The sequence below is a fragment of the Tachypleus tridentatus genome, chromosome 6, assembly GCF_004210375.1.
Source record: "Tachypleus tridentatus isolate NWPU-2018 chromosome 6, ASM421037v1, whole genome shotgun sequence".
Lineage (NCBI taxonomy): Eukaryota > Metazoa > Arthropoda > Merostomata > Xiphosura > Limulidae > Tachypleus > Tachypleus tridentatus.
The window spans coordinates 158,724,532-158,737,296 of NC_134830.1; the positions used below are offsets into that span (position 1 = coordinate 158,724,532).

The window sequence follows — 12,765 nt, forward strand, 5'->3', positions numbered from 1 at the left end:
CAAATGATCATAATGTAAGCAGCTTCAAGGCAACCAAATGATCATAATGTAAGCAGCTTCAAGGCAACCACAAGTTCTTTGCAAAAACCTATATTTTACACTTAAGAAAGATGACTGAATAATAAATACAAGATCATAAAAGGAATTATACTTTATATTTCTTTGTATAAGTTACTGTTAAACTGCTTTTCACTTGTAAGGACACTTTTCTACAAAACATAATTTAGAACAAAGTCTGAAACAAACTAACTTTATTAACATCACAAGCTAGAAGTGAATTTTCTTCATTATAACCAGATAATTCTCATCATATCTACAATAAAAAAAGCATTTCAAAAAGTTAAAAATATGAAAAGATTCCAAAATAGTATTTAACTTTCACTAGTTTTTCTATAGAAATCAGGCTATGAGTAAACTGTGATGAGATATAAAGTAGTTAGTATTTCATATAAAATAATTACAATTACATCTGAATTACAGAATTTGATAAAAATGTCATTAAAATACAATTTGATGTTTTAAAGAAAACAAGAAAAAATAAGAAGAGCAACTACATTAAATATTCAAATAAATTTCATTGATATCTAAATTAAATTATGAGACTACTCATGACTTACATTAAGAATAACAGCACTTGTGTCCCACGTAGCCGAGTCTTCAATAACAACCAGTTCTGTGTCTGTAACATTTAGACTGAGTTCAAAAGGAACTTCATCCTACATTATAAAAAATATTTTGAACATTAAAAAACGACTGAAATAAATATACAAAAAAAACAAGTTCATAAACTATGCAATAATTATGTTTAAAGAATGTTTATACTAATAAGCAGATGTACCTGTATGAATCCTGTCCTTCTAGAATATTAAATGTTAAAGAAGATAATCCCGTAAACACTAATTACAAGACCACAGTGCCACTGATATATCATGATTCAGGTCAGTTGTACAATTGTTTTCAACTTTTCAATATATTTAACAAGATATGAAGATTCTTCTTGATAGAAAGCATTTGGAAGAACGTGTTTAAAAATTCAATAATTTATCAACTTCTAAGCTTTTCACTTTAATACTATAGTTTTAGTGTCAAAATTATGTACATTTCATTTTGGACCAAAAGCAATAATAAAATCTGACACAGTTTCTTGGAAGTATAATGATTTCTAATAATTTTCATGAAATGAAACAAACCTGTATAATAATTATATCAAACTCTGGTGTGTCTATCACAATTTATCAACACACGAAGTTTACTTCAAAAATAAATAAGAAAGATAATTTGTGTAACTGACCACTTTAATTTGTATCATAATATCTACTAAACGGAAGTCATGAGAGATTTCTTCTCACATATAGTAAACATAATGTAGATTTAAATATTTTAAAAAATATAAACAGTGAAACACATAGTTTGACCAAATTAACTATTTGTATATTTGATATTAATAAGTATAACAAACTGAAAAACAACAACAAAAACATTACAAAACATAAGCTTCTGGTACATATTAAAATTTACTACATAAATAAAAAAAAATATGAATAGTATTTAATGTTTTACAGTACTGTTTATTTTTATATGACCATGATTGTATCTTAACGATTACTCATTAGGCTAAAGTACTTTTCACATTAATCACATGATAAACAGATTGAAAAATAACAAACAAACAGTAACTAATATCCATAACATTTATAAAACAAACATACTTCCCACTGAAAGACAAAGTGCTTTGTTAGACTTAAGTGCTTTGCTAGTCTAACAGTTCTGGACAGTGAAATATTTTAAATTTTCTTGTTTAACACACAGACAGAAATAATGATTTTCTATCGTTTCATCTTCTTCCTTCTTCCAAACATTTTTCAAGCAACTGCCATTCTTTCATTTCTTCATTTACGACTTAAGGATTTTATGGAGTGAAAGGTCAAACCCCAAAAACTTATATTTTGGGTGCTTGTGTAGTCACATTTACAACAGACAAGACTAAAATTAGCACAAACATATATTTTCATGCACCTAATAGCATATGATAAAGGTGGACTTGCTCATTTTTTAAGGAAAGATAGTGTTCTAAAAAATGTATCATTTTGGGGATTTTGGTCAACTACTTGGCCATACCGTGACCAATTTACATGAAATTTGATACAAAGATAGTTTTCTACATATCCCATACATACAGATACAAAAATGTGCAATATACCTATTTTGAAGTGTGAAAAGGTAACAAAAAAATAATTTTAGGGGTTTTTGGTCCATTACTTGGTCATATGTAGACCAGTGTACATGGGATTTAGTACAAAGATAATTTTTGCAAGCCCCAAAGAGATATGGAAAAGTTTGGAATTTTTGTCTTTTGCTCAATTTTTCAGAAAGAAAAAAGAACTTAAGGGTTTTGTGAACTATTATGTGGATGGGATTTGGTACAGAAACACTTTCTTGCAAGTTCCAAGCAGTGATATATACAGTTTTTGACATTTCAGCATTTTTCACAATATTTCTGGTGTCAAAATCGGCCTTGCTAAGGTTGTGTTGCAGAGACACGTATTGACCCACGAACCTTAGTCTCTTTAATTGATAAATAAGTTACATGTGACCATTAACATACATGTATTGCAGGATGAATTAATATTTGCACATAAGCCGTACAGGGTAAAGAATCTTTGAATGTGAAGTTAAAAAAAAAAAAAATTATTATGGGTCACTTACTTTCTCTTGAGAAGACTTTGTAAAAACTGAGGACTGCCTGGTGCTTTCACCAAGGCTCAGATGAGCAAGAGAGGCCTTGCTTCTATCTATCAAAATCAAGCATAAATCTAGTGTTAAAAAATTTGCTGTAAGAACATCTGTATTACAAATAACAATAACAGATTAAAACAAAATGGGCTAAAATACAAAGGTGAACACAGCAGGTCTGAAAGGTCAGTCAAACCTCCCACAAGAACATACATTTGGCACATTATTGCCAGATGAAATTATTGAAATAGTAACATCCAGAAATAAGCAAACTGTGTTCAGAAGCCATGTGTCCCTGCTGTACAGTACAATATTAACGTTACAAAAGCTTATTAAAATGTAATTTTATAAACTTTATTTTTTTTACTTGTTACATGCAAAATTTAAACTGCGTTCTATAAAAAAAAAATTTTTTCACCATTTTAAAACAAATAAGAGAAATTCATTCATTTACGACAGGTCCCAATAAAATATGAGTAATGATACACAAAATATTTTCACGAGGAAAAAAAATGATACCAAGTTCTTAAACACTGAAGTAACTTTGTACATTAAAACTCTCTTTAGATTTTAATGGAAACAAAAACCATAGAACAGTGAAAATCAGGTATCAAGTGGCAAACTATACACAAGACAGTGTTATTCCATTTGAAATGTATTTAACATTTTTGTTGGAGTTTAGCTGAACCACTAAATTATATTTAGATAGTTACAGTGCACCTGCTTATGGTATTCAATGTTTTCAATGTTTGTAGTTTTTACATAAACAGCCATCCAATTGTTAAAACTATATTTCATCCAAAATTACTTCCAAATTTTATGTTGTAGCAGCAGTTTTTTTGGGGTATATTTTCTGAATGGCATGCCCCCAGATTCCTGCACCATTAGCATGACTTACACGTTGATTATGCTTTGTACAATATGTGCTGGCTTTTGATCTCACAAGAATAAGAAACCCTCCTTTCAAATATTCTGTATACAAGCCTGTATATACGTATATATACATAAAATTTATATAAATTGCAGTCTACAAACACTTTCTTTCAGCAATATTCTGTCACATTTTATGTAGCACAGTAATTAGAAAGAGAAAATATATATAATACTTGTATAACTATTTATCACACAGTAAAAAAGACAAAATAAATTTTGTGTGTGTAGCAATTACTGGACAAAATTCTTTTATTCCACTAGTTATGAGAAGAAATGACTTGGATAAAAAGTAATAAACAATAAATTAACATGTTTAAATAAACACATTATTCTGTTTTATTTTGTACAAAATATCAGGTAGACATCCTTCACGAGACATTAAATATCAAGTCACCTATAAACTAGTCAAAAAAAAATTTGTTGAAGGGTTACATCTAGATATGTACTGTTTTGTCTTCAGAGCTAATTGCACACTTTACCATTAGGTTTTACTGTTTAAATATTATTAGGTTTCAAGTAACTTGAAAGTAGAGAAACAAAATTCCTAACACACATATTTTTAATTTAATTTGACTAAGCATACTTTTCAGTAATTTTACTTAAATATCACAGAAGGTTGAGTTAAACAAACCTAGCATCACTGGTTTCTCTGCCGAGGTTGAGAGAAACTCCAGCACATCTTTTAACCAATCAACAATTCCCATAACTCTCATGTTGTTTAACAAAATAGTGAAACGAGCAAAGTCATGAGTGGATCGATAATGTACTTCCACCTGAAGAGGAGAAACTTCCTCTTTGCTTGGTTTGCTTGGTTGTAAAATGTTTGTGAACAAGTTTGGTCGTGTATTTGCTGGGGCATCTAATCAAAACAAAACGTCAGGTAATTACACCAAGTCAGAATTAAGTAAAACTATATATAAAGTTCACCAATAGGTTTAAATCCATATAAATAAAATACTAATTGGTCAAAACAGTATTTTTAAAGTATTGGTTTAAAGACAAAAAGCCAGTTGACTATTGAAAACAATAGGCCTAAAACTTGGAATAAAAATCAAGTTAACTGCAAATGTCTGCTCAATCCTTTTAATTTGGGCATTGCAGCTCAAAATCAGTGGGCCATATAGATAAAATTTTGATTCTGTCTTTTGTTCCCTACCAATCACTGCCCAAAAAAATTTCAATCAAACTGGAGTTCATCATCCAGCCTAAGTGATTTGTCGTATTGATTGAAAAAACATCTTTGACACTGACTAGTGATAGATAAAAAGATATGAAATTGTTATTTTTATGAACTTTGACTTTGAGCTGCAATAGACAAATTAAGGGTAATAAAAAAAATAAACCATGAGAAGTTAAAACTTGATTTTTATAACTTTTTGAATTGTTAGTAAATTATTACACTATTCAATAGGATAGCAGTTAAGAAATTATCAGTTTAACTGGGAAAATCTAATTAGGCTTTGAAGTTTATTTACTATTTCAATTCAATAATCGGAAAAAAAAAAGGAAAACACACTAATCTTATTTTAAAACCCTGAAATTTGTGTATGGAAAGTTGTATATATTAAAAAAAAGTTAAAATATTTTAACAGCATTTTCAATAACTCAGCTGTATACAATAGCACATTCACAAAAATGCCTTTGCCTAGTGGACATCTGTTACAAGACTTTATAAATGCGTAAAAGCCAAAACGAATTTGAGTCGCACATTTAGCTCTCCTATTAGATAAGTAACCTATCTGATTATATTTCCTCTGGTATTTTTGGATATAGAAGATAATAAAACTTGTTGCAAATAATTATGTTAAAAATTAAAATGAAATCAGATGTTCTTGTATTTTCATTTGTAGGATGACTTTATTGATAGGTGTATGTTACTAACAATAAGACTATTGAAATCTCAGAATTTTGGAGAAAAGGTGAAACATAGTTTTCATTCCCTTTTGCACACACACACACACACACACACACACACATACACAAAAGAAATACAACAAAAAACACTACCTTGATATCTTGTATCTGAAACTCTGATTTCATGAGATACAAGATCGACATCCTTACTTTGATCAGAATATCCCTCAAAAGATAAGCGAGACTTAATAAAGTTGAATTTTGCTAACCGTGATTCACAGTTTGCACACTGAGGGTGTGAATTTCGTTCCACTAGCTCAACTATCACATTCATTAAATCCATGTGAAAAGCTATGGATGTCCAGGTCTTTCCAGATGTTGTCTACAAATAAAAGTTACCGATATATAAGGAATCACAAAATAAGGAGTATGAATATTTTAAAAATTGTTGTTCCTTAATGATAAATTAATACATGTATAATTGAAAAAAAATGTTAACAATATGGAATGGAAATTACATAAACTATTCTGTTTTACAAAAAATACAAATTTCAAGCTTTTACATGAAAGTATTATGCAAGTGGAAATGAAAACAAATAGATCAAGAGCATATTAGAAGCATGAGAACCTGGATTCCTGGCTCTTCTAATTTTTCTATGGTTGTTAGGAACTGTTCTAAAGGTTCTCCCAAGTTATGATCTAAAATTCCACGAATCAGTTTGTACTGGGAAAGGTCGACAGTAAAATGTACTGATGAGAAGCTGCCCACAACTGTTATGTCTGGGACTGGAAGAAACATGTTTAAAAGTACATCTATGAATTAACAAGGTACTTCAGTCAATAAACATTAACATTTAGATCTGATCGAGTAGGCTTACAACTTATCTATCTAAAAATACTTAAGTAAATAAACAACACTAAATTTGTAACATCCACTATTAAACCTGTTGTTTAATTGTGTGTACAGATTACTGGTATGAGAAAAACAAGTTTACTACAAAAATAAACAATGCAATGCATCTCTAAAAATTATTGCAAGCTAACTTTTTCTTATCAATGATAAAAACTCCTTGACTACGTACATAAAAATCTTGATTATTTCTTTTAAACCAGCAGAAATTTTGAATTTAAAAAAAATTACCTGTAGATTCAGGTTTTCTTTTGGGCCCTAATTTGACAATGTACCATACAAACATCTTTAATATACTTAATTATATGTGAAGATTAAAAACTAAAGCACAGGTGATGTAAAAACAAAAGCTAAACACAAACCACTATGACTGATGGCACCATCCAGATTTCTCTCAACCTGAAGCTTTAGCATGAATTTCTCTTTGAGTAGTTGACCACCCTGTAAAAACAAACAAACCTTTGTTGATGCAACAGAGGTCGAATTTCTGAAAATATAGATAGACTGAACTTAACTTGGTATAATTATTAAGCCTTTTGCAACAGGCATCCTTTACAGTGCATATCACAAGGTTTTTAGGGACTTACATTAAATATTTAATCAAACTACTTTTTTGTTATACCAATTAATAGAGCATAAAATCATAGCAAATAATCATATTTTAGTAGTATGTAACTTTTAAGTTCTTGATTTTATAAAGCAATATTAAACGTAATTGTGAATTTCACAAAGCAGGAGAAATGTTATCTTTTTTTAGGCAGTCTTTCTTCTGTAATTTATTCACCACCACTCCAACACATAAATTACTCTCTTATCAAATAGTCATTGCTTAGGCAAAACAATTTTTATAGTCTTCAATTTTGTTTGGTTACAGAGCCAAATACAAAATCAGATCCCTCTTGCCATATCCACCTGTTACATTCTCTCTTTTATGATTTGTTAATAGTTCTCTCTTATGTTTAATACTACATTTACAGCCAATAGAAACCCAAGGTTTTCATCTATCAAGTGACATATTATATTATGTTGTTTTCTAAAGAGAGTAGTGAATTTCTCTTTTAGTACAAGTTTCATTCTCATAAAAAAATATACAAACTGGATGAATTTTTAATTACTCTTGCATGCTATTTTTTTTTTCTTTGGATATTATTTTATTGAATAAAATTTATTTAGTCTATTATTACCACTAGTATAAATATTTAGGGTTAAGTTTCATCAACATCAAAAAAGACCTTAGTAAGTATATTATTTCTTCTTCATGTATACATGTATGTTCTTTATTATAAATGTAATTAAAATGTAAAAAATGGAATCTCTTTAGGTTAGTTAATTTTAGATTAGGTAAAATAGTAACATAATAAAAGGTTTTACAAGGCATGTATACTTGGAACAGCTTGTGGATAATATAATTCAATAGCATAACGTTAGCTCTACATTTCCAAAAGCTTTTTTACAACTTACAATGGCATGAATTATAACTTAAACAAATAAAGTATAAATACTTGAATACTGTTAAAAGTTTAAAACTACTTAGGATAAATGAATGTATCATCATTACAATCTGAAGTCATTCTAGAAACAAAACAAGGGTAATTTAAATACATTTTGATTTTGGTGGTTACAATGTTGGTCAAATCAACCTACCTTATACAGAGTTATGAGAGGGAAAATTAAATACAAGAATTTTGAGATGAAGTATATTTAATTTTAACATGAAAATCCCTTTGCACTCAAACTAGCCAAAAAAGACTTGATATATTCAGGGGCAAATCTATTTATAGTTTACTGAAAATGCTTCACAAAAAAATCAGTTTTTTTTGTATGTGAAAGACTTAAGAGTTTAATGCTAAATTCTGTGAAGATATATGTACTATTTTGAAACTTGTTAGTATCAAAACTGTAATGATTTTAAACAAGTACAAACTGGTCATGTGGTCAGTTAGTTTGACTGAGCTTGTGTAGAGATTTAAAAATAGTTGGAAGATATAATTATGAAAAAACCTTTTGCTAAAATTGAAATGACTTCATGAATTTAAGCAATCAAGTTCATAAAAAATACTCATACTGACTTACTTACAAACACTTCCTATGCTTCAACTTTACAGATTTCTAACATTCTAGAATAGCTATTAATATTTTGCATCATATCTCAACAAACATCAAGTTATTACCTTGTACATTGTGTACCTCATATTTCCAATAACTAACTTCATAGAGTAGTTTCTAATAATCAGTAATAAATTATAACACTCAAATCTAAGCATATCTCACTTTCTGATAAAATGTAGGGTAATCCCAATTTCAACACAAGTTACTGATGCAACATATCAGACTAATTGTAAATCTGAGGTAAAAATATCAGCAATAGGTTATATAAAAATTTTTACGCTATGTTTACACTCAGGATGAATTTCAAAACTTTGAAATTCATTCAAACTCTAGTGTGTGATCTTCAATATTATGTTGTTAGGCAAAAGAAATTCATTCCAGAACATAAATTTGTTAATAATTATAGCCTTTGTTATATGATGACACAGTTTAGGTTTGCAGCTATCACTTTTATGATACTATTAACAAAACTATTTTTTCTGTCATCAAACTTTCCATTTTCCTCTAAATACTTCCTATTCAGCAGAATGGTGTATATGAATCTTTATCATGTATTATAAGGACCAATTAAATGTTACTCATCCAGTACTGTTTGATCAGAACACTAACAAAGGTCCCATTCTTAGTTTGTTAAATTTAATTTCATTAAACTATGTCCAAATATCCTGTTAGACTTACTACAAAAACTACAGACACGTTACACAAACATGCTCAAGTCTCTAAATTAAAAAACAAAAAAATAATAAAAATAAAAGACAATAAAGGAACAAATTCTACTTTTAAGAAAACAGTGCTTGCCAAGTCAAGTTAACAGATAAGACAGAAAACAATGAGACATTTTATAAAATACCAAAACCAATTATGAATATCTGGATTACCTGATGGCAAATTAAATAGGAAGGAAAATGAAGGTCTGCTATACAAAACTTGTCACTATCTACGACCTCTGCTGAATATGCTTTGTGTTCGTAACTTGGATAAGAAGCACCTCTGTTGGTGTGGACAGCAGAATAGAGAAACATATCAGATAGCTCCACATTCATTACATCAAGCAAGCACACGTGATTTTCAGAAACTGTAAGAGATACTGAAACCTCCATTACTGTTCTCATTATACTTATCACAAAATATTCTTAAACGAAAATTGTGGACATTTTTATAATAAAATGAAACAAATGGCTAAACATACCCTTAAACTCCTCTCTGAACACGAACAGGTTAATTTCATAATGTGTAATTCACGAAGAGTGTAACTGTTTATAACAAACCCATACGAACCACAGGTTGGTTTTTAAGGCTGTCCAAATACATGCAGTGCTGGTACCTTTACCCTTTTCATTCTTAAAACTGTACAATTTCATTTCTTAGTTACTTTTATTTTAGTTTTAATTATGATCACAAGATTGTATAACATTACAACTTGTATTTTATTCCCCTTATAATTATTCATTACCAAATTTAGACATTCACTGATTACACATGGTACAATCTAGATGGTAAAAAACTTCTTTAGATAATCCTGAAACTTAGGAATTTAAATAACAGTTTGAAAAATCATGAAAAAAACTAAGTCAGATATTCCAAGTATCTGGCAAGAAATATACATTTTTTTCTTCTGTTATCTGATTTCATTGCAAGGTCAATAATGACAACTGATGTTAAAGTAAGCCAACAAAAACAGGTACTGATATTAAACATAAAATATTGAGTTCTTCACATTGAACGAGCAATTATACAAAATAGTTCGGAAATTAAAAACAAAAAATTTTGGAATTCAACTGCAGTAATGAATAAAGTTGAGAGAAACTTATATGGCTTTAGTTTTATTAATCTAAGCGTTTGTTGTTTTTTTTATTCAAATGGTACTTTTTATTTCAGTATCTATAACTAATAGAGTATAATCTCACCCTGATGCAAATTTGCTACTCAGTCACTATCATCACCATAAATAAAAAGTTAAAACACCAACAGCATATTCAAGTATTATAGACAGAACTCACTCAAATGTCATGAATAGCTATTTTTACTTTTGAGAAAAGTAAACAATAAATTCTTACGTACATGACGTAGCAACAGAATGTTGTCTTGATATTTTCTCTTCACTGGCATTGTCAAGACTTCCATATACACTCCCAGTCATTGGGTCAGAAGAAATGGGACTTCTTAATAATTCAGTAAAAAGAACAGTTAAATGCAAAAGGAAAATTATAATCACATAATCTGGTTAAGGAGATCAGTTAACAAACATTGTTTCATTAACTAAAAACTCTGAAAAAGGCCATAAGAAAAAACCTCATAAATACCCTAACTGATTTGTTAAGGAAAGAAATGAAGGAAAGATAAACAACAGTTATTAAATAAAATAAAAAACTGAGTTTGATTCACCAACATACTTTTCTTCAGGAGAAGGAGATTTCTGCTGGATGCTAATGGTTCCGGAACTTCCAGTGAACAGAAAGCTGTTAGACACAGTTAATTGTCCTAGGTTACCAACCAACACTTCCTGTGAGAAATGACTGTGAGGTACAACAATCACAGGAGAAGCTGCCTGTATATCCACGAGGATACGAGATCCACGGATAACATCGGGATTCACCTTTAATTTTAAAAAAAATCTACATATTTTAAATTGCATTATGTGGGTTCAAACAACCCACAGAAAGGTTTATAAAACTTGTTTAAATAAAATATTATTCTGTTGGAAACTTGAGAAATATGCATATAAGCATTGTTATTTGTCACTCCCTATTTTAAAGATAAACTAAATTACTTTAGTTAGAAAGTAGTGACAAAACACTATCATTAGGCTTAACATAGCACAAATGAGATTTACAGTTGCATTAACAAAATCCTGAATACGTCTAAAAAATTGTTATACTTTTATTACATAATTCACTGGTTAGGCCATAGTTACAGTACTGTGCATGTGTGTTTTCAGTCTTAAATGTCTTACCTCGGAAATGACACTGACTTGCTGGAAAGGGTTCAGAGATGAAAATATTGTCATACAAGATCTTTGGAACTGTTCTCTCTTGAAACAAGAGAAGTTAGAATGGATGTGATTATTGAGATGCCAATATTGTTAAGGAGATTACCAATACATTTTTTTTCATATTTAATAGTAACAATGGAGAATTAAGAGTAAGAGTCATATACAGTTAACCTTTGTTTTTCTAACAGGGTGTTTCACCTTTGGAATTAACTGACTTTATGGGTGCAGTTAATTTAAGGGAGTTTAGGTTTGGTTGTTACAGAGTGAAGCTACATGGGGCTATCTGCTGTGTCTACTGCAGAGAATCAAAGCCCAGATTTTAGCACTAAGTCCACAGAATTACTGCTAGGCCACCAGAGAACAAAAGAGTTTAAGTGAAAGCTTTTAAAATACAAGTGAACAAGAACTGGTTTTGAGGATTTACTTTTAATTTTAAAGTTTAGTTTAGTAGATGAAATGTCCTGAACAGACAAACAGGTCTCAAGTTTTAACTATAATAGCTCAAAGTGCACATGTCATAACCTCTTACAAATAACATTTAAGAAATAATCAACCTTATTAAGAGTATATATACGAATATGCTTGACATAAAAACATACATAAATCAAGTTTTAATATCACATGCATTTGAAGTTCTTAGTTTCATAAGGAAGTATTTTTTAAAAATTTCATCTCTCCTACAATGAGAATCATAACATTCGTTTTCCACGTCTCCTTCCTCTAACTGAAATTAATTTAGCTCTTTTGACAGATGTATGTAATTTATTGTGAATTACTTATTACAATATAGATATTACTAAGGTAAAGTCTAATTCTATAACTTTTAATCTTACTTATTTAGACATAAACTAGGAAGTCAGACCCAACCTGTGACACTTTTTTCCACGAATTACCAGTAGTTCCTCTCACACTTGTATTACATTATTTTTCTTCTCTGATGTTTTATATTGCATTATTTGTATCCAATACAAAGATAAAAGTTTTAATCTGGAATGTAAAATATTATACGGCATTTTTTCCAGTACAGATTGATGTCTATTTCATATTCAGTTTGAAAGCTTTTCTCATAATGTCCAGATTGAAAAGCTATAGGCATTATTCTTAGTCTATTATGCTCTAGTAGAAAATCAGTAAAATCCAGATAGTTAAGGCATTGTTTAATTAACGTTATTAATTGCAAGAAAAACTGAGTTAAAATTTTAACTCAAACCACAGCAAAAAGAAAAGAAAAAGG

At 29.4% G+C, this 12,765-nt stretch overlaps 1 protein-coding gene across 1 annotated transcript in view; it reads right to left on the reverse strand.

The window, feature by feature from the left end:
- Positions 1-12,765, reverse strand: part of Vps13D (vacuolar protein sorting 13D) — a 145,462-nt gene that overhangs the window by 61,084 nt on the left and 71,613 nt on the right. Inside the window, exons 38-46 of the mRNA XM_076503042.1 lie at positions 10,933-11,135; positions 10,601-10,701; positions 9,418-9,614; positions 6,793-6,871; positions 6,149-6,306; positions 5,674-5,902; positions 4,298-4,525; positions 2,707-2,792; positions 618-716 (exon numbers count right to left, since the gene is read on the reverse strand). Coding sequence (XP_076359157.1) covers positions 618-716; positions 2,707-2,792; positions 4,298-4,525; positions 5,674-5,902; positions 6,149-6,306; positions 6,793-6,871; positions 9,418-9,614; positions 10,601-10,701; positions 10,933-11,135 — 1,380 coding nt within the window. The remainder of the gene's footprint in view (positions 1-617; positions 717-2,706; positions 2,793-4,297; positions 4,526-5,673; positions 5,903-6,148; positions 6,307-6,792; positions 6,872-9,417; positions 9,615-10,600; positions 10,702-10,932; positions 11,136-12,765) is intronic.